Source organism: Podarcis gaigeae (genome assembly GCF_964106915.1).
Source record: "Podarcis gaigeae genome assembly, chromosome: 3".
In the NCBI taxonomy this organism is placed as follows: Eukaryota; Metazoa; Chordata; class Lepidosauria; order Squamata; family Lacertidae; genus Podarcis; species Podarcis gaigeae.
The window spans coordinates 8,808,990-8,831,483 of NC_139680.1; the positions used below are offsets into that span (position 1 = coordinate 8,808,990).

The window sequence follows — 22,494 nt, forward strand, 5'->3', positions numbered from 1 at the left end:
CACCTAGTGCAGTTTTGACTAACGTACACATTCTTTGCAAGCAGTGTCTCCCAACTGTATATTATTTTCAGAAACGTATACTCCTTTTTATACATATCTTACCATAGCAAATGCATTTTTGTAAATTTTGATGGGTTGACGAAATGCACTGTGGCTGTGTTTTGGTTCTCGTGTAATATCAGAAAGTGCTGATTTGATAAAATTCACACCTTTGGCTGCTATAAAGAGAACAGAGCAATTAGAAAGCTCAAGAGATTTTTCCCCCAGCCCATAATATAAATGTGTAGTACCTAGTTTCTTGATAGGGTCTTGAACTACTTGCACTCTACGTGGGGCTACTTTTGAAAGTGACCCGGAAACTACAACTAATCCAGAATGCGGCAGCTAGACTGGTGACTGGGGGCGGCCGCCGAGACCACATAACACTGGTCTTGAAAGACCTACATTGGCTCCCAGTACATTTCCGAGCACAATTCAAAGTGTTGGTGCTGACCTTTAAAGCCCTAAACGGCCTCGGTCCAGTATACCTGAAAGAGCGTCTCTACCCCCATCGTTCAGCCCGGGCACTGAGGTCCAGCACCAAGGGCCTTCTGGCGGTTCCCTCACTGCGAGAAGCAAAGCTACAGGGAACCAGGCGGAGGGCCTTCTCGGTAGTGGCGCCCGCCCTGTGGAACGCCCTCCCATCAGATGTCAAAGAGATAAACAACTACCTGACATTCAGAAGACATCTTAAGGCAGCCCTGTTCAGTGAAGTTTTAAATGTGTGACATTTTAGTGTATTTTTGGTCTCTGTGGAAGCCACCCAGAGTAGCTGGGGAAACCCAGCCAGATGGGTGGGGTACAAATAAATTATTATTATTATTATTATTGAAAATATTTGGGAGGCACTTACTTCCTGATCTTTAGCTTGCAGATCAATGGGAACGGGGATGATGCTGAGTTCGTGGTCCACAACATCTATAGAAGACGTTGCCCAGGAAGCTCCAGAGGCAATTCGTTGGTTACAGCTCTACATCTATAAAGACCGTGAAGTCACCAGGTCCTTAGTGAAGCGGGCAGAAAAAGCTGGATACAAAGGCATATTTGTGACTGTAGATACACCATTTCTTGGAAAACGCTTAGATGATGTGCGCAACAAATTTCAGCTTCCCCCGAATCTCAGGTACTTACAGGTTGTTGTTTCTTTTTTAAAAAAAATATGTTTTATTAGTTTTCAATTACAATCCAATAATAGCCTCATTATAAGAATACCAATTTATAATACAATTATTAATACCAATCATTCCAATACTGAATTAATTTAGATAAAGTGCCACCCCCCACCCTCCCCCGCGTGCTAGATTTGATTCTTTATTTCTGCGTTCCAAAAGAACGCAGGTACTTACAAATTTTGGTCAGCTTCCAGCATTCTTCACTTCTTTTAGTGCTCAGATCCTATACACTAGGGCTCACCACAGGGTGGATTTGATTTAAGTCAAATTGATTTAAATCACTAGTCAGTAAAAGGTAAAGGTAAAGGGACCCCTGACCATTAGGTCCAGTCATGACCGACTCTAGGGTTGCAGCGCTCATCTCGCTTTATTGGCCGAGGGAGCTGGCGTACAGCTTCCGGGTCATGTGGCCAGCATGACTAAGCCGCTTCTGGCAAACCAGAGCAGCACACGGAAACGCCGTTTACCTTCCCACTGGAGCGGTACCTATTTATCTACTTGCACTTTGATGTGCTTTCGAACTGCTAGGTTGGCATGAGCAAGGACCGAGCAATGGGAGCTCACCCTGTCGCGGGGATTCAAACCACCGACCTTCTGATCGGCAAGTCCTACGCTCTGTGGTTTAACCCACAGCGCCACCCGCGTCCCCTAGTCCCACTACTCAGTAAGACTTGATTTAAATCTTCTTCTTTTTTACAGAAAGACTCATTCTTGCTGGTATAATCTTAATATTTACAACAGATGAAGGTTTTATTTTTGGAATAATAAATTTTCAGAGTAGTTTTTACAGTTATATCAAAATTTACTGATTTGTTTATACTATTAGAAATACATTGATGGATAATTGTGAAATTATTGTGAGGTTATAAGTTAATTGTTTATATTTGGACAACTTTTCTGCTGCACTTTATTGGAAGGAGAAAAACAATCATTTCCTTAATAACAATTTAAACAATTTATTTAACTAAAACAATAACGTTATAGCGTATGTATCAATGTTTGTTAACTGATGTGGTTAAACGATTTTTTTTAAAAAAAACCTTAGACTGAATTTTAGAACACATGAAAAATTTAAAAACTTATTTCCTGATGAATAGCATTTGGACTATAATATAACATATATAAAACTATCTTTAGAAATATTTTTCTCCCAAAGCATTTTATTTTAAAAATCCAATTTAAATTTAAAAAAACCAATTTAAATTAAAAAAAATAATTTCTATTTTGTAAATCAATGATTTTTATCCACCCTGGCTCCCCAACATTTGGGAGACAGTGGGCACATTTGGGATTTTGAGAGCACACTATGGGCACCAGTCACAAAATGGCTGACAGGGGTGCAGGGCAAATAATAATAATAATAATAATAATAATAATAATACACTAAAATGTCACACATTAAAAACTTCCCTGAACAGGGCTGCCTTAAGATGTCTTCTGAATGTCAGGTAGTTGTTTATCTCTTTGAAATATGGTGGGAGGGCGTTCCACAGGGCGGGCACCACTACCAAGAAGGCCCTCTGTCTGGTTCCCTGTAGCCTCACTTCTCACAATGAGGGAACCGCCAGAAGGCCCTCGGCGCTGGACCTCAGTGTCCGGGCTGAACGATGGGGGTGGAGACGCTCCTTCAGGTATACTGGGTATAATACCAAATGGCTTCTGTGGGGTGTGGCGTAAAACAAAGGGGATGTCGTGTCTCCTGAAAAATGTAGGAAAAGAGACAGGACCAAGCAAGGTTGTTTTTTTTTAAAAAAAGGTAAAGGACCCCTGGACGGTTAAGTCCAGTCAAAGGCGACTATGGGGTTGCGGCGCTCATCTCGCTTTCAGGCCGAGGGAGCCTGCGTTTGTCCACAGACAGTTTACCAGATCATGTGGCCAGCAGGACTAAACTGCTTCTGGCCACCCGCATCCCTAGACAGGACCAAGCATGTCCCCATTTCAGCGCAGGGGGAGGCATCTATATCAGCACCCACCTTGCTTGCTGACGGATAGAAACTCTTTGTGTATCTCCTCACTGTTAAGAACAGAATAGAGAGTAGGTGTCCATAGGCGCCGACTCCATGGGGCCTGAGGGGGCCCGAGCCCCCTCAAAAATTCGTTTGGGGGGGCTCTGCCCCCCCAACAATTTAAGAAAATTATTACAGTAAATTTCGCTCTATAACACGCAGATTTTTTCTCCTAAAAAGTAAGGGGAAATGTCTGTGCGTGTTATTGAGCGAATGTGTGGTCCCTGGAGCTGACTCGCCGGAGCGCAGGGGCAAAAACAGGCAAAAATCAGGCAAAATTAAGATCGGCGGTCGGGGCGGAGGGAAGGCGGAAGCTGCTGCTTTCCTGCATTCTGCCTCAGGGTCTTACTGCCCACCCGCTTCTGTTGCTGCGTTTGCTCAAACTCAACAAAGAGCAGGGAATCCCCTGCCGTCTTGGCAAGCAGAGGGTTAAGGAAAGGATCGAGTCCTTCCTTCTAATTCTTTCCTAGTCACACTGCTTGCAGGCTCCAGCCCACCACCTCCTGCAGGCTCCAGCCCAGCACCTCCTCCTCTCCGTGCTCTAGGGACTCGCAGGTGGGAGAGAGAGAGAGAGGGCTGGCTTGGGGGGGGACTTTTGCCTTCCTTTCCTCCCCCCCCCGTTAAACTCCTCCCCTGCATTCTTAGCCAGCTGCTTCTCCGCACACCCCTCTTGTGCTTCTTGTCCCTTCTGTGTTTTTCCTTCCCTCCCCATTTAAAACGTGGTGACAAAGCACAGATCCACATGGATCCTCAGGATTTTTGCATTGGGTCACTCCAAATTCACCATCAGATCACATTACATGTCCATGGCTACATCTTGCACCAAAAAAATCACGCACCCACTGTTGCCTAGGGTCACAGTGGTGCAAAAACGTGGTTACAAAGCACGGATCCACATGGATTCTCAGGATTTTTGCATTGGGCTACTCCAAACTCACTGTCAGATATTAAAAATCTTTATAAAATAGAGAATTAAATACATACAGAATGTTAAATTTTCAGTTTCGAAATATTAGTACTAGTTTAGTACTGTATTTCTATATTACTATAGTACTGTATTAGTTATTTTCAAATACTTAAATATTTTTAGGGTGTAAGACCCAATTAAAGCCCGTTATTTACATACAGTATTACAGTATTTACATACAGTATTAGGCATACTGTATTAACTTTATTAACTGTATTAAAGCATTAACTTTGAGATATTATTTTTATTTAATGAACCCTCAGCCTTATTCAAAGTAAGCTTAAATTAGCTATTTCACTTATTAATCAAAGTGCTATTACTGTGCGACAGCAATATTTTATGTTTTATTCTTTTAATGATAGTTTAGGATTTATTTAAATATCATTTCAGTCTTTTCAGAGCTATATATTCACTGCTCTGTAATAGTCTATAAGCATAATTGTTACTGCAAATTAAATTAGCTTTTTACGAAAATACCGTGCGTGTTTATGTTTTGTTTCTTTTTTCAAAGCCAAAAAGTGTTTCAGGCTTGTCGAGTTTCCCGGAGTGTGGAGTTATAGAGAGTCGAGTTTTCGGGGTTCTAATGTTGATCATATGACTCTAAAATACTTTTAAAAAACTTTAAAACTCACTAATTTTCATCTAAAATTTAGAAAACTTCCCGGGGCAGGACCCCGGTATGGGCCCCCCCAATATTTTTTATAAGTCGGCGCCCCTGTAGGTGTCCACTCCTGGTTTCCGGATGCTGAAATCCTGAACCGTGGTGCAAAATAGACACTGCTGGTTCAGTTGAATAATCCATCAATTCAGCAACCTGCTTTCAGCCATGGGCAGCCAAATGCGTACAAGGTGGCCACGATGAGGGTATATGAGAGAAAACCCTTTGTGGGGCATCTCAGTTTTGGCACCCTTGGCACCAGGTCTTCAGGGGTATACAGTGGTACCTCGGGTTAAGTACTTAATTCGTTCCGGAGGTCCATTCTTAACCTGAAACTGTTCTTAACCTGAAGCACCACATTAGCTAATGGGGCCTCCTGCTGCTGCCGTGCCGCCGGAGCACGATTTCTGTTCTCATCCTGAAGCAACGTTCTTAACCCGAGGTACTATTTCTGGGTTAGTGGAGTGTGTAACCTGAAGCGTCTGTAAACCTGAAGCGTCTGTAACCCGAGGTACCACTGCACTGCCTCTGAACATGCAGGTTCTATTTGCAATCATGCCCAATAGCTGCCAATAACCCCATTGGCTAATGTCCTTTTAAAGCCAGTGGCTCTCACAATTTCATATGGTAATGAATTCTGTGAGTTAGTTACACATCGTGTGACGAAGTACTTTGTTTTAACATAATAAAATCATAGATTTGTAGCATTGGAAGGCACCCCCAAAGCCATTAGGGTCAACCCCCTGCAATACAGAAATCCTTTGCCCAATGTGGGGCTCAGACCTGCAGCTCTGAGATTGATGATGATGGTGATGCTGATGACGACGACAACAACAACGATAACAACAATTTTATTATTTATACCCTCCCCATCTGGCTGGGTTTCCCCAGCCACTCTGGGCGGCTTCCAGCAGAATATAAAAGCAGAATAAGTCTCATAATAATAATAGTAATTATTATTATTATTATTATTATTATTATTATTAATATCCCGCCCTCCCCAGCTGAATCCGGGCTCAGAGCGGCTAACAACAGTAAAATGTTACAACATTCTAAAATCATTTCATTATAATGAAATGTTCCCTGTCAATAATAATAATAATAATAATAATAATAGTAAATAATTTATTATTTATACCCCGCCCATCCTGCTGGGTTTCCCCAGCCACTCTGGGCGGCTTCCAGCAGAATATAAAAGCATAATAAGAGTCTCATAATAATAATAATAATAAAATTTTATTTATATCCCGCCCTCCCCAGCTGAAGCCGGGCTCAGAGCGGCTAACAACAGTAAAATATTACAACATTCTAAAATCATTTCATTATAATGACATGTGCCATAATAATAATAATAATAATAATAATAATAATAATAATAGAAAATAATTTATTATTTATACCCCGCCCATCTGGCTGGGTTTCCCCAGCCACTCTGGACGGCTGTCAATGGCCACAAGACCACCTCAAATATTTAGGATGCATTGCTCCACACCACGGTAGACAAATCAGTAGGTGGTACCTCAGAGGCTTCCAAGTCCATTCATTAAATGTGAAGTATGTAATTAATTAATTTATTTTAAATAGCCATTTGAGTGGTTTTGTTGAGAGTTGAAGCTGTACTGGCTTTAAATTTTGCCTTATCCAGCTGAGTTTTCTGAAAGTGTTTTCTCCCCCGCTCTTGAACTCCAGAATGAAAAATTTTGAAACGAATGACCTGGCATTTTCATCGGAGACGGGCTATGGCGAAAACAGTGGCCTGTCTGTTTATGTAGCGGAGGCAATTGATCCATCAATCAACTGGGAGGATATGAAGTGGCTCAGAGGATTGACTTCGCTGCCAATTGTTGCCAAAGGCATCCTTAGAGGTTTGTTCAACTTGAGTTAAATGTAACTATTGAGGGATATCGGACGAGGCTTACAGAAGGTTGAGAGAGAATGCAGAGGCTATTTTTGATGACAAACAGAATATATGTTTTTCTCAACAGCCCTGTTTATTTTTGCAGTTTGATTTTATATCCTTCTTTCCTTCTCACACTTATCACCTTGGTTCAAAGTGTTTCCATCTTGTCTAGAAACGGGAGCTGCTAAAAATCTGGCAGGCCAGGATGAGAGGATGTTTCCTACCAAACCTATGTTTGATTGGCTAGGAAGCACTTCAAGATTTCAAGTGTCCTTCACAAAAGGGCTTTCAAGTTCACCTGAAGGCTGGATCTCCCCCTATATTTTAAGCAAGAAGCCAAATTGTCTTTCTTTTGTTCCCTTAGTTTGAAGATGCAAACTGAATACCAGGCTCACCAGTCCTGAGTTAGTGTGAAAGCTGATAAAGGGCTTAATAAAGAATATACGTTATCCAGACGTTGGATTATGTATTAGCAATGCTGGTCTGAATCATCTCTTTTTTAAAATGAATGCTACTATGTGTCCCTATCTGCACACACCCACACCCAACCAACATGTTCATGAGGTCCAGCGCCGAGGGCCTTCTGGCGGTTCCCTCGCTACGAGAAGCCAAGTTACAGGGAACCAGGCGGAGGGCCTTCTTGGTAGTGGCACCTGCCCTGTGGAACGCCTTCCCACCAGATGTCAAAGAGAACAACAACTACCAGACTTTTAGAAGACACCTGAAAGCAGCCCTGTTTAGGGAGCCAGATGGGCAGGGTATAAATAATAAATTATTATTATTATTATTATTATTATTATTATGCACTTTGAGCTCAAAGTCACAGAGCATGGCAATTTATTTTGTTCAGTTAATTTAATTTATTCAGTAAGTTGCAGTACAGTGGACGATCGGGTTGCAAACGTGATCTATGCGGGATGCGCGTTCGCAACCCGCAGCGTTCGCAACCCACAGCTGCACATCTGCGCACATGCGGGTTGCGATTTGGCGTTTCTACACTTGCGCAAAGCGCAATTTAGTGCTTCTGCACATGTGCGACCGCCGAAACCCGGAGGTAACCTGTTCCAGTACTTCCGGGTTTCGGCGGTCCGTAACCTGAAGCGTCTGTAACCCGAGGTATGTACTCCTTAGAAGATGAAAGTTTAACATACAGTTGTAGAAGAAATGTGCAACATTCTATCTCGTAAGTGTGTAAATTGTTAAAACAAAGCCAGCTTTTTCTTTTTATAAACCGTGAATGGCACATTCTTTAGCTGGTTGGAGCTTTGGAGCATTTTAGATCTTGAACTCTTTTTCCCCCTAAAGGAATTTGTTTGTTTGCCTCTTGTTTCTTGAGGGGTGGGTTGGGATCCCTGGTCTTCCAGGAAATTGAATCTTTTGGTTAATGTAACACTTCTTAAGGTTTAGTCCAAACCCATAAAATAAGCTATAAAGTGTTGTTCCTTTTGAAAGCAATTATCTTTAAGCGGATGTCAGAACTGACATTGGCTTGTATCTAACTTTGAGGAAAGGCACAATAGGAAATGGATTGTGTCTAAACTTGCTCAATATACTGTACAAACAGGCCCACGTTCTCCTCTGGGCTGCATATGATATATGGAATTATGAGCTCTCTTCCTTTCTCTGTTTTTATAATGAATCGAAAGCCATCGGAATACGAAATGATTACATTGTGTGTGAGAGAGATTAAGGTAATCGTTATTGTCTGTGTACAGTAAATCTCTGAGCCAAAGGGCTAGTTTTGATGGGGATCAGTAGAATGAACATTTACCAGCTCTTCAGAACAACAATAATAATAATTTATAATAATTTATTATTTATACCCCGCCCATCTGGCTGAGTTTCCCCAGCCACTCTGGGTAGCTTCCAATCAAGTGTTAAAAACAATACAGCATTAAATATTAAAAACTTCCCTAAACAGGGCTGCCTTCAGATGTCTTTTAAAGATAGGATAGATGCTTATTTCCTTCACATCTGAAGGGAGGGTGTTCCACGGGGCGGGTGCCACTACTGAGAAGGCCCTCTGCCTGGTTCCCTGTAGCCTCACTTCTCGCAGGGAGAGAACCGCCAGAAGGCCCTCGGAGCTGGACCTCAGTGTCCGGGCTGAACGATGGGGGTGGATACACTCCTTCAGGTATACTGGACCGAGGCAGTTTAGGGCTTTAAAGGTCAGCACCAACACTTTGAATTGTGCTCGGAAACGTACTGGGAGCCAATGCAGATCTCTCCAGACTGGTGTTATGTGGTCCTGGCGGCCTCTCCCAGTCACCAGTCTAGCTGCCGCATTCTGGATTAATTGCAGTTTCTGGGTCACCTTCAAAGGTAGCCCCATGTAGAGAGCATTGCAGTAGTCCAAGCGGGAGATAACTAGAGCATGCACCACTCTGGCAAGACAGTCCTCAGGCAGGTAGGGTCTCAGCCTGCGTACCAGATGGAGCTAGTAGACAGCCGCCCTGGACACAGAATTAACCTGCACTAAGGGTCTTCCCATAGCAATAAAAATGTTGTCTTTGACTTGGGAGACAGTCACACAGTGAAGTTTAGTTGCTGAATCGCATTCCTCGCGCAACCTTCTTCAGAAAAGCTGGCCTTAGTTCTATGTGTTCATTAAAGAGTTTTATGGATGTTGCAATTCCCACAATGACAGCTGCAATTTGTAAAGGCCCCGTGTTTTCTTCCCTAGCCGATGATGCTCGGGAAGCAGTGAAGCATGGCGTAAATGGGATCCTGGTGTCAAATCACGGTGCGCGCCAGTTGGATGGAGTTCCAGCCACCGTAAGTATTAGTAAAGCAACTGAGAGTTGGCCGCAATGATTGACAAATTTATTTAAATGCAGTTTAAGCAATTAGCAGCTGGGTTCCCACCCCCCACCCGCAAATAAAAATGTGGCTTTCAAGGGTGCATTCTAGGCATATGTGCTAGCCTATGGTTTGCCTGGGGACACGGGTGGCGGTGTGGGTTAAACCACAGAGCCTAGGACTTGCCGGTCAGAAGGTCGGCGGTTCGAATCCCCGCGACGGGGTGAGCTCCCATTGCTCGGTCCCTGCTATTGCCAACCTAGCAGTTCAAAAGCATGTCAAAGTGCAAGTAGATAAATAGGTACCACTCTGGCAGGAAGGTAAACGGCATTTCCGTGAGCTGCTCTGGTTCGCCAGAAGCGGCTTAGTCATGCTGGCCACAGGACCCGAAAGCTGTACGCTGGCTCCCTCAGCCAATAAAGTGAGATGAGCGCCGCAACCCCAGAGTTGGTCATGACTGGACCTAATGGTCAAGGGTCCCTTTACCTTTACCTTATGGTTTGCCTGATCGTTGGAAAATGAGCTAAAAGCCTTGTTGCCTTGTGCTCTCAGCTGCAGAGTTTTTTTTAAAAAAGGATTGCTTCCTGATTTACTCCTAGGTTCCAGAGCATAATTTTTTTTGGGGGGGGGGCACACGAGGGGACCATGGCCCCTAGGAATTGGCTCCTATGGTGTTGGCAAAACCCTGTTGTTGTCATAAGTTTTGGCTGTCAGGGTTTGTGGGTGAAAGGTACTCATAATTTATAGATTTAGTAAATTCAGCCCTGAAAACTTTAAACTGTAGATGTCAGGGATTGAACCTGGGATCTTACACATGTAAAGCATGCATTTTTTGCCCTGGAGGGGGAAATATAACTATTTAGTGTCTGATTGAAACCCTTACGTTCTTGAAACCTGACTACATAGTTTAGCTTTATTTTGGTTTTGAGAACAAATCAAGTCCAAACTGGTGAATGTTTCCTTGTGTCTTGTTACACACTGATGAAATGTGCGCTTTAATTATGGCTTGTATGAGACTCAAGTAACAGCACTTGGCACAATCTGCCTGGATGTGAAAGTGAGCATACATATGCGGAAGTGGAACCCAAGTATTTCTGGCAACAAAGCAAAACCTAAAGAGGAAAAACAAGCCCTTTTATTGTGTGCCAGATGACTAGAAACCTCAGTCAGAAAGAATATACAAGCAAATTGAACTTGCAAGTTTTGATTCCCTCTGGCCACTCTGTTTTGCCTTCAAAGAAATGAATATTGCCTCTGCTTGCCTTCTGCAGCATCGTTTTCTGTGTATGAAACATTGGTTTCTACTTGCATAAACTCCTTCCCCATCAACACATTAGACTTTGGAGGACTCTTTGAGACTTTGAACTCATCTATCATCTATCATAGCCTTGTTATATCCAGTGGTCCTGTGCATGTAGTTAAACTGCCTGGTCACAGGTTTATCATCCATCATATCAGCTATCTATCAGTCATCTGTCATAGGTTTCTCACATTCACCTGTCCTGAGCAAAGAGTTGAATTACCAGATCTCAGGTTTTGGCGTGCAATATAAAGTGGTTTTGTTGCCTTGGCAAAACAATTCAACAGTCTGCTAGCATCTTATTATTTTGCCCTGTTCAAAAGAGAGGCATCTAGTCTGAGGAACTGGAGTTTCTTCAACATTTACGGTTGATGCACAGCATAGTTTTTCCTATTCGTTATCTTCACTGGAGCCACAACACAGTTCTTAAACAAGAACTTTCCCCCTCCCATTTCGCAGTCATATTTCACAAAATGAGCTAAATGTTCACCTTGCAATTAAGCAACAGCAACAGATAAAAAAAATAGAATCTTAGCTGAATTCTGCTCTTTTTGTTGTAGGAAATTTGTTCTCATATAACTTTTCTTGTGTTTCTAAAGTCTGCAAATGCACCTGCCACTGTTGTTGCTGCAGGATATCTCACTACCTGGATCTCAGGGGCATAATATGTGGGTGCCAGGGAAGCCCTGGCCCTGGATTTTTGAGGGTCCATGAAGCAGGCTCACTGCACAGTCTGGCCTGGCCCTCGTCTCCCGGTGTTAGAGGAACCAGCATTCAAGGAGAGGAGCACTGGGCCATGCCATGCTGGGCGCGCTGACATGGGGAACCTAGTTTGCGCCTGTCAAGTGCTGTGTCGGCTGACTGGGCTTCCCCCTGTGCAGGAGGTGCAGCATGGCCCTGTTTGGCTCCAGTGCAGGGCGAGGTTGCTCCAGCTGTGTTGGCGGTGAGGGTTGGGGTGCTGTGGTGGGATCACCCTCCGTGCGCCCCTCTGGCATGCATATGTGCCTGCACCAGGTGCCGGGAGCTCTGTTAAAAACCAACCCAATGCACCAAACACAAAGTGCAATAGAGTTAGGGCTTGCTCCAGGATTTGGGCATGCTTGGGCGCAGTGTCAGTGGTTCCCTTGGGTCTTTCCTTTCCACCTCAAACCACACCACTCCCTTTTGGTTCCGCTAATTACCACCTATTGGCAAGTGTAAAAGGGATGCCTATTGAGCAGACATTTAAACCGTTCAGCCATACCTTGGTTGATGAAAGCCTTGCGACTTGAATGTTTTGGCTCCTGAACGCTGCAAACCCGGGAGTGTTCCAGTTTGTGAATGTTCTTTGGAACCAGAACATCCAACACAGCTTCTGGTACAACTGTATTATTCGAATTTCATTGCCATCCACCTCCCACCTATTAATCTTCTTCTGAAAACTTCTGTCACAAAAAGATTTGTTTTTCTTTGTTGTTCTTACTGAGAATTAAAGAATTCTGAGATGAGGAATTCATTCTGAGTAACTGAATGGCACCCATAGCACTTCAGCACAAATATCCACACAAATATTTTTGGATCAGAGGGGGAGTCATTCTGCTGATCTTACTGCTATGCTGTTTGGAGTCAGAAAAATTCAAATGGAGTTGTCCCTTTTAACTCCAATAGAATTAGTCTAGGCTCAGCAGTTTAAGGTTTCATTCTTAACAGTCTAAAGTTGCAATCCTAACTCCACTTCCCTGGGAGTAAGCCCCATTGAATTCAATAGGACTTGGTTAAGATGGTGGATGCATGCAAACACAAATCAGGCAGCCAAATGAAAGGAGGATAAAACAGCTCAAGCACTAACCAATCCTACAGTTTGTTAAAACAGCCAGTGCCATGGGAAGGAGGCAGGACACAGAGGGATGGTGCTGTCTGGGAGACACTTTCCCATAAAAGATGCTTGTGTTTTATGGGGATGGGCTACAACTCAAAGAGATGCATGCACTAGAACTGTTCTACTCCTTCCTCCCTGCAGTGCCATTGTGTCATTGAAATTCTACTCCGTATTGATCCAGAGCTGAACTCCAACGTATAGTTAGCAGAGTGAAAACTTAAACACGTTGCAGGATTCCCCCAAAATAGACAAGGAGCGATTGTATTTCATCAAGCAGAACTTTACTGTTGCTGAAGGCAAATGAGCATCATGATCACAAATCCAATACATTCAGGATTGGCACTGTCCATAAGAAATCTAGTTGCAGCAGACTTCACTTAAACTTACAATAACTTATGATAAGTCTAAACCTTTACACTAAGCATGCTATGTACAGAACACCACACCAGAAGGAAAAGTGATAGAAAGAGAAAGTGAAACCCAGGCTCCTTCTGGCCCTACTTTTATAATCAGCATGATCTTGTCAGAAGAGATAAGAAAACCAGTTTAAACCAGCTGTACTCAGCTTCTCTGAAGGAATAACCCAAACATCATGAACCTTCTGCTTGTTTCTTTCACACAAGAAAGCTTCCAGAACCCTCTTGAATTAATCAATACTTTCTGCACTAAGAAATGCAAACTGACACATTGGACTCCCAGAAAGCTGCTCCCAAGTGCTGGTGGCAGTGGACCTTCCAGAGCAGTGTGCAATATAGGATCAGTGATATCCCAGAGTATGTGCACAAGTGCTTTCTGTCACAACTGGGTCTCTTTGGCGCCAGGTGTTGATGTTTCAAATCAGGGATGGGGAACCTGGTCTTCCAGATGTTGTTGCTCTCCAACTCCCATCAGTCCCAGCCAGCAATGGTGAAGATTGGATGGGAGCCATATTTGGGCAAAATCTGGAGGACCTTAAGTTCTCTGTCCCCGCTTTGGATCATTCGTTTTTTAATTAACATTTGCACTTGCCAAACTTACATTCTCACACATGGAAATAAAAATGGCGGCTTGATAAAAACAAACGTTGGGTCCCGGTAGTTTGAAAGTGTTCAGAGGCTGTTCCCACCCCCTGTCGCCCTTTCCTTTGCAGGTTGAGGTCCTGCCTGAGATCATTGAGGCTGTGGGAGAAAAAGTGGAGGTGTTCCTAGATGGTGGAGTAAGGAAAGGCACAGATGTCCTCAAGGCCCTCGCCCTTGGAGCCCGAGCTGTGTTCGTAGGACGGCCTGTAATCTGGGGACTTGCCTATAAGGTAATTTAAAGCAGTAGTACGAATGCCTGTTCCGTAGCTTCTGCTAGTTTACTGGAAAAGCAGATCTGCACATTAATTACTGAGTTGGACTCATAGGGAGGGATTTGGCTTATAAGTCCTGCTGGCAGGATGCATTGGATTTTCAAGACTTGTATATTGTGTAGGTCAGGGGTCTGCAACCTTTAAGACAAAAAGAGCCACTTGGACCCGTTTCCGAAGAAAAAAAAACCTGGGAGCCGCAAAACTAACACACACACCGCCCACATGCGACGTCACAGCCAGTACAGCGCCCGCCACAGTGGGGAGTGTCGGGGCGCACAATGCGCCTCCTCCCTTCGCTAGTATCTGCCCCGGAGCCGCAGCAAAGGTGTAAAAGAGCCACATGCGGCTCCGGAGCCGCAGGTTGCAGACCCCTGGTGTAGGTTAAAATAGCTATAAATCTCCTTTCCAATACACTGATACAAATGTTCTATTTTATGCAAAGCCTTTTCTGCTTTTTGACTAATGGATGGAATTCTTTGATCCAGATTTCTCTCTCTTCCCCACCTTTTAAATTGAAGACAGATGAAAGTTAGTTCCAATTTGGGGATGGAATTCTTTGCTGTCCAGTGTCTGTTTTTCAGCATTCATTCATGGTTTGTTTGTTTTAGCATACGACCAGTCTAGCCATCTTAAACTATAGGGGACAAAGCATTGTAATTATAGCAGAACGTATGCTATATCTCACAGTAGCAGCCAAGTGGCAAGATTTAGAAAGACCACTCGGTGTTTACTGAACAAACCGATATTTTTTCCGCCACACTGAGGGCATTGCCTGACTTAAAGCTGAAACCTCAAAATCTATGTTTATGTGATATGCTTAACTTAATTAGGGTGAAGAAGGTGTGAAGGAAGTTCTTAAGATATTGAAAGAAGAGTTCCAGTTGGCAATGGCACTTTCTGGTAAGATGCAAAATATATTGGAATTATTGGCTCTGTCTACACTGTACCTTTAAATCACATTCTAAAGCACATGGGATTGGGTTGATAAATTATCGAGATTGCAAATCAGCATGGATGGAGAGCTTAACTCCTGCCTCCTCTGAAGGTGGTATTTGCCTTGTGGGTGGGAATCTCCCATTGGCGTCAATATCACTGGAGACAGCATGGAAAAATGAGTTCTCTACTTGCCGCTTGGAAGTTTGATGGGATTATGGCAAATGGGCTACTTTGAGAGGGGCGTCCAGACACAGGGTCGCACCTTTTTAGTGGTCACCACCCATCTAAGCTCCAGAAGGTGGTGGGGTCTTTCAAAACATGTCCTGATGCTGATATGATTGAACAAGTATAGGAGAAGACCCGTCCCCCAGGTAAAATTACTGGAGCTGTCATTGGGAACAGAAAATAATTCGGACTACAAATTGCTTTTATCTCCCCTGCTCTTTCCTTTTTTCCCCTTCTAGGTTGTCAGAATGTGGAAGCAATAGACAGAACATTGGTGCGAAGAGACCCATGGGCTGCCTGCAAGATCTAGCCGTATTTGCTGCCGCCACCGTAACTTGTCCAGTTGGTTACAAATTATTTGACAGCAAACTGCAAAGTGAATTCATGCCTCCAGTACAGGTTTAGGCTGGATTAACAGGCCTAATCTTCCACAAATATATATCAAATATATCAAGGCATCATTTTAATGCGTAAAGTACAGTATTGGAAAATATTGGCAACACCTTGATAGATAGGTTTATATTCTTTTTATTATTATCCAGTGTTCTGTCATTTGCAATGAAATGTGAGTACTTATTGCCCAAATAAGAGCCCGCGTTGTTCTTAAATGGGCTGATCTAAATACATCATTAATTACCAAAGTTGCACGTTTTCTGATGGGAACTGCTGAACTGCAGTTGCACAGATATTAGTGGTGTTGCTTTGAAGTTCTTGGCTCACATGACTGGGAGCGGCTGAGCTGCTAAAACGCTAAGCAGATGTTTGGAGGGTGCACTCGATGAAAAGAACGGTTCCAGTGTGAAGGCTGAAAGATACCTCTTTGCCATTGCTTTTAACTATCTAATCCTACCCAAGCTGGGCTCTAAACATAGCAACCTGAATTAACTCTACCCTTGGCAGCTATGAATACAGGAAGGCAATATGGGTTTCCCAGAGGTTGGCAAGCTGAAGATCTGGGGAAATGGAGGTGCGGAAAAGGCCTTTTTACATGGTACACACCTAGCTACACTGAAAACTAGTTTTATCAGGGGAGAAGAAACTCAGGCCTAGGCGGTGGGGGTGGTCCAGGCCTCTTTTTCAAACCCTCAGGTCTTAGCCCAGGCCACACTTCTCATGGGCCTACAGTGGTACCTCGGGTTAAGTACTTAATTTGTTCCGGAGGTCCGTACTTAACCTGAAACTGTTCTTAACCTGAAGCACCACTTTAGCTAATGGGGCCTCCTGCTGCCACCGCAGCACGATTTCTGTTCTCATCCTGAAGCAAAGTTCTTAACCTGAAGCACTCTTTCTGGGTTAGCGGAGTCTGTAACCTGAAGCGTATGTAACCTGAAGAGTATGTAACCTGAGGTACCACTGTATTCTGCATCTTCCTGGATGGAATGCAGAGGAGATGTGCAGTGAGATTTTCCATAGGGGAATAGTTAGAGCCAGAGATGCCATCTTTCGAGGTCAGTTGGGGTTGGGGCGCTGACATCATGTGTGTGAGCATCGCATCTCCCTCCTAAGCTGGACAGAAGCTTCCCAGACTTTGGGAAGGAGGTGCCAGGCCTCTGACAGGATGCTAAAGCCCTATTGCCTCCTTCCCAAAGAAAGCAGGCTTTGGGAAGGTGGCGGGAGGGCTCTTGGACCCTTCTGGGGACTAGTCCACTGACCGTACACCACTGATGGGATGTATCTTTGAACTATAATAATGCCTTTTGTTTGGATGGAGGGGAAAGCAAAAGAGAATTATGTCCACACCTAAAAGCTTTTGGCTTGAGTGGTTCAACAACATCTGGAAGGACAAAGAGAGAGCTGTTTCACCCACTTTAATCAGGAACATAGAAAACTTCCTTTTACAGAGTCAGGCCATTGGTCCACCTCGCACCGACTGGCAACTGATCTTCAGGGTTTCAGGCTGGTTTCTCTACCTGGAGATGCTGGGGTCTCTGAATCTAGAACCTTCCATGTGCAGATGCTCCAGCACAGAGCTATGGCCTTCCCATCATCCTGAAGTTCTGGTATATGCTTGAATCCGTCCCACAACACGAGGATAGTCTGAAGGTACACTTGATAGCTATTGACTGGGACTTTCAACATGAAAGAGCCCATCTCAAGAGATGACTAGACAAATAGTTGTCCATCATAAAAAATGAAAGCGATGGAAAACCCACCATGGCTAGGTCTTATTTCTTAGCAATACAGTGGTACCTTGGTTCCCGAACTCAATCCATTCTGGAAGTCCGTTTGACTTCCAAAACTTTCGCAAACCAAGGCTTCTGATTGGCTGATTGGCCCCGGAAACAATGCCAACAGCTGAAACGAACATTCGTCTTCCAAAAAACATTTGCAAACCGGAACACTTACTTCCGGGTTTGCGGCATTCGGGAGTCAAGCCGTTTGGGAACCAAAGTACCACTGTACTGTGTTCCCTGTTCTACCTTCCATTAGGAAGTTCCTTACCACTTTCTCTCCTGTTGGGAGTTCTGAAGTAATGTTTCTGTCATAAAAGAGGTTCTGGGAACCTGGCCGTATGGAAAGAGCTGCGGGAGAGAGAAGGGGTCAGACTGCTTCATGCTTCCCAGATAAGGGATGGCTGCCAACCCTATCATTAGAATCTCAGTAGTTTAGCCGCTGATTTTTTAAAAAATATTTTTTTAAAAATAAAAAATACATAAGCTCAGGGCAGGTCACTTGTGCACTAATGTTGACTTGGTTCTCACTGAGGTAGTCAACCAGTATGTGGGTTCTGCCACTTCATGCGGCAGGTGAGGACTTAAATGACTGAATGCTCTTCATCCCCACACCCCAAGCCCCACTACATAGAAAACTAACTGTCAGAGGAAAGAAGAATTCTAACCTAGTTTTGTGTGTGTGTGTGTGTGTGTGTGTGTGTGTGACAGATCAGTCATGTGAGCCCCCACAGCCTGAAAAGGCAGAGCCGCAAACACAGGCTTATTGTATCGATGAGAACCAAGCATTTGTCAAACCAAGTATCCTGGAAGATGTTAGCGGATTGTTGGCAGTAATATAACATTGGCGTCTATGGTTTTCCAGATTCTTTAGCCAAAATGTAAGAGGTGCCTTAAGACTCTCTGATATTATTCACTTCTGCTCTAAACGGTGCAAACTAAAGTGCTTGTTGTTGAAACAAGAGTATTATAATTCTTTTTAAAGTCTGAAGCCTTATCAAGTTTGGTTTCCTTTGGAAGAAGGTATTACAGTGGTACCTCAGGTTAAGTACTTAATTCATTCCGGAGGTCCGTACTTAACCTGAAACTGTTCTTAACCTGAAGCACCACTTTAGCTAATAGGGCCTCCTGCTGCCGCCGCGCCGCCAGAGCACAATTTCTGTTCTCATCCTGAAGCAAAGTTCTTAACCTGAAGCACTATTTCTGGGTTAGCGGAGTCTGTAACCTGAAGCGTATGTAACCTGAGGTACCACTGTACTGGGGTTTAAAGATGCTTTGCAACATTTGCAAATGTTATTTACAAATGTACGAGTTGGGCATGGATGGAGTCACACAGCCAAAATGCATCAATAGCGAAACCCATTGCTCCACATTAGTTTCCCATCTATGGTTAGATGGGGTTAGCTTACAGAGCCCCAAAACTCAGTCCTCTCTGAGGCTCTCCCAGTCTGATTTAAAACTGCCGTTTCTGTTGTGTCCTTTCACACAGAAGGCGAAGATTACATTGTCCTTAGCTAGGGAAGTGGAGAAAGGTGTTCCGGAAACCCCAGCAGTCGGTGGTTAGCTTTGAGAAATTAATCCCATTCATGCCGATGCTGCCTGCCTGAAGGAGAGCCACAAGCATCCTTTTGCCACTGCCGGAACGACAGAGACTTGCCCACCTGAAATCCCACAGCACCTCTCAGCCTGAAGCAGAGGCAGATGCCAACTGCTTTCATGGGAGATGTGCCTTCTGCATCCTAGACATTTCATAACTTACTCGCTTTATCATCCTTTCCATTGCAAGTTTTACTTCCCAGGCACACAAGTCCCACTCTTTGCAGATGCTTTTTTCATCTGCCCTCTCCATCTCCACCTGGCAGACGATGTGAGCATCTTTTTATGCTATGTCCAGTTTTTTTTGCCCGCTGAGCATTGATCCAGTGCAGCAGTCGCCACGCCTTTTGGGCCCATTGCAACTTTTCTCAAGGTGAGTTTCCAATGCCTTCTCATTCTCAAAGGATGGCTGCAAATTCCTCTGTGGATCCCATTTCTGTAGAGCTCTAACCTCCCCACAAACAAAACAAGATGGATATTTATTAAATAGCCGGTGCCTTTTAATCTCCCTGCAAACAAATCAAGACGGATGCTCAATAAACATGCCACTCTGAAGTGCCCTCAGTGAGCGACAAGACCGTAGAATCAGTTAATGCATTTACAACCTTTCACTGAACTTGCCAACTGCAGTTTAGCCCCCAGAGTGTAAAAATGCTCTTTGAGGTTAATCCTTGACTTGAACATCTCCTTCCCACCAGAGGGTGTTGTAGTAATTAAATAGATTTTTTCTCCAACAGTTTTAAGAAGTCCTTGATGCTAAATGATGATGGAATAGAAAGAAGTCAAGCTGCGGCATGATCTGAGAGGGTCGATACAGCCCAATGCTTGTCTTGGTTTGTAAAATTCCACGCTTTATTTACTGTGGGATGCTGAAAGTTGCATGGCAACCGGATTTTGTATGCACGAAGGCTAAGCAAATGTTTCTCCGTGTGTAATGAAGTGTAATTTCTATTGTTTACTGCACTTATCGTATTTGCTGCAATGTGGAATCCGTTGCATGTCAGTTACAGAAAACATCAGAAAGTGTTTATTTTTGATAATATAAATTCAGAGATTGGACAGCGAAGCCGTGTGTTTATGTGCTAGGGGGTCTCATTCCAAAATTTTGCCAAGGGGATTTCTAGCACTTAGTCCAATCCGGCTTGAGAAAGGTTGCCATGTTCTGGCTGAGCAGCAGATGGAGAGAGAATTAACATGTGCCCGATGCGAACCATTTGAGAATTATCACTTATATGAGCTTATAGGTTTGTTGTTCTATGTTTCTTTGAGCCAGACCTCCTCAACCTCGGCCTTCCAGATGTTTTGAGACTACAATTCCCAGCATCTCTGACCACTGGTCCTGCTAGCTAGGGATTATGGGAGTTGTAGGCCAAAAACATCTAGAGGGTTGAGGAAGCCTGGTTAAAGCCCAGAGTTGATTGCTTTTCTATGATTTTGAGCCCCTCTGCATTAAGAACAGCTGCTCTGACTGATAACCAAGGTGAAGGTTAATGGGGATTCTTAAAAAGTGTTTACTAACTTGGGCCAGTTAAACACTCTGATAATTAAGTGGAAATCACAAAGTTCTGCAACAGCTTATAGGTCATCATCATTGGGCGGAATATCCCAGAAGTTTGGAGCAGTGCTCCTCTGACTTCTAACTTGCACACTGACAGGCTAATTTGGTTATGATTGTGGTTGGAGTGAAAGGGTTTGGGGGTGCGATTCCCATTCCTGTGTCCCAGGGTGCTGAGTCTGAGATCAGTGTTCCTTCAAACATTTTTTTCAGGCCCTCAGACTTTACAGCATCAATGTGAGCATCTGCTTTTAATGGGGTTGTTTAAGCTGAAACCCCACCAACAGATTTGTACGTTAAGGTTAGAGGTTGTTCCAGATTAATAGCCATCCAACAAATGGCTTGAGTTCTTGGTGTGTGTTTTTCTTGGTATATCCAACAAATAATGGCAAATATCTAACAAGGATGTGTGTAGAATTCTCTGGATAGGAAAATAATCCAAAGGACAAGATGGAAGGTGCTTAGTATACAGTGGTACCTTGGTTCTCAAACTTAATCCATTCCGGAAGTCCGTTCCAAAACCAAAGTGTTTCAAAACCAAGGCGAGCTTTCCCATAGAAATTAATGCAAAATGGATTTATCCGTTCCAGACTTTTAAAAACAACCCCTAAAACAGCGATTTAACAGCAATTTAACATGAATTTTACTATCTAGTGAGACCATTGTTCCATAAAATGAAAGCAATAATCAGTGTACTGCAATGTAAAATAAATAAGACAGTATTGTAGATGATAAAAAATTAAATTAATATTTTTTCCTTACCTGCACTGATGATAGTAATTGTTTGGATGGGGGCTTTTATACATTTCCTCAGTCACACAATCCATCAGTAGCTGAACTGGGTTCCACACAGTCACAAAAACAAATGAACCGAAAAAATCCTCAAGAACTAAAACGCAAAATAAATAGCAAAAACAAAAGCGCCAAACTTAATCCATTCCGGAAGTCCGTTTGACTTCCGTAATGTTCGAAAACCAAGGGGCAGCTTCCGATTGGTGCAGGCGCCCCAGAAACAATAGCCAACAGCCATATCGTACGTTTGGCTTCTGAAAAACTTTCAAAAACCGGAACACTTCCGGGTTTTCAGTGTTTGGGAACCAAGGCGTTTGAGTACCAAGGCGTTTGAGTACCAGGGTACCACTGTACAATGCTGTAGCAATAAACCCCAAAAGGCCAATACATTTATGGTATACATAAAAACACATTTCTTTGAAGACACAGGAGATAATGGCATTTCCCTACTCAACATGTAATGATCACACACAGCAATACGTTTGGAACCATGTTTGATGCTGTCAGCAAATTTTGTCAGTGCGATGTTTGAAATTCACCAGGCACTAGGCACCACCATTTGCAGGTGCTTGCCTGGGGATCTTGACTGTTTCTACACACTAACAACACCACCTGTAGGATTCTATCCATTATATTTTATCAGCGCGATCAGAACAAATTTCAGGGACCAAAAAAGTGTTGAAAAATACAACTTTTGAGCTGTCTTGCCCCAAAATGGCAACTAGACGTTCCGTTTTGGCGACTGTAACCCTGGTATAGGGAGCCATTAGGTGGATTAGGATTCCCTGGTTCTGAATGGGGTAACTGTGCCCCTGAAGGACCAGGTGCGCAGCCTGGGAGTCATTTTAGACTCACAGCTGTCCATGGAGGGACAGGTCAAATCTGTGTCCAGGGCAGCTGTCTACCAGCTCCACGTGGTACGCAGGCTAAGACCCTACCTGCCTGCGAACTGTCTCGCCAGAGTGGTGCATGCTCTAGTTATCTCCCGCTTGGACTACTGCCATGCGCTCTACATGGGGCTACCTTTGAAGGTGACCCGGAAACTGCAATTAATCCAGAATGCGGCAGCTAGACTGGTGACTGGGAGTGGCCGGCGGGGCCACATAACACCGGTTCTGAGAGATCTGCATTGGCTCCCAGTACGTTTCCGAGCACAATTCAAAGTGTTGGTGCTGACCTTTAAAACCCTA

At 43.8% G+C, this 22,494-nt stretch overlaps 1 protein-coding gene across 1 annotated transcript in view; it reads left to right on the top strand.

The window, feature by feature from the left end:
* HAO1 (hydroxyacid oxidase 1) overlaps nucleotides 1-15,798 on the top strand; it is a 29,462-nt gene extending 13,664 nt beyond the window's left edge. The window contains exons 3-8 of the mRNA XM_083730730.1: nucleotides 907-1,162; nucleotides 6,532-6,707; nucleotides 9,426-9,517; nucleotides 13,829-13,987; nucleotides 14,860-14,929; nucleotides 15,430-15,798. Coding sequence (XP_083586856.1) covers nucleotides 907-1,162; nucleotides 6,532-6,707; nucleotides 9,426-9,517; nucleotides 13,829-13,987; nucleotides 14,860-14,929; nucleotides 15,430-15,500 — 824 coding nt within the window. The 3' untranslated portion in view covers nucleotides 15,501-15,798. The remainder of the gene's footprint in view (nucleotides 1-906; nucleotides 1,163-6,531; nucleotides 6,708-9,425; nucleotides 9,518-13,828; nucleotides 13,988-14,859; nucleotides 14,930-15,429) is intronic.
* The last annotated feature ends 6,696 nt before the right edge of the window (nucleotides 15,799-22,494 follow it).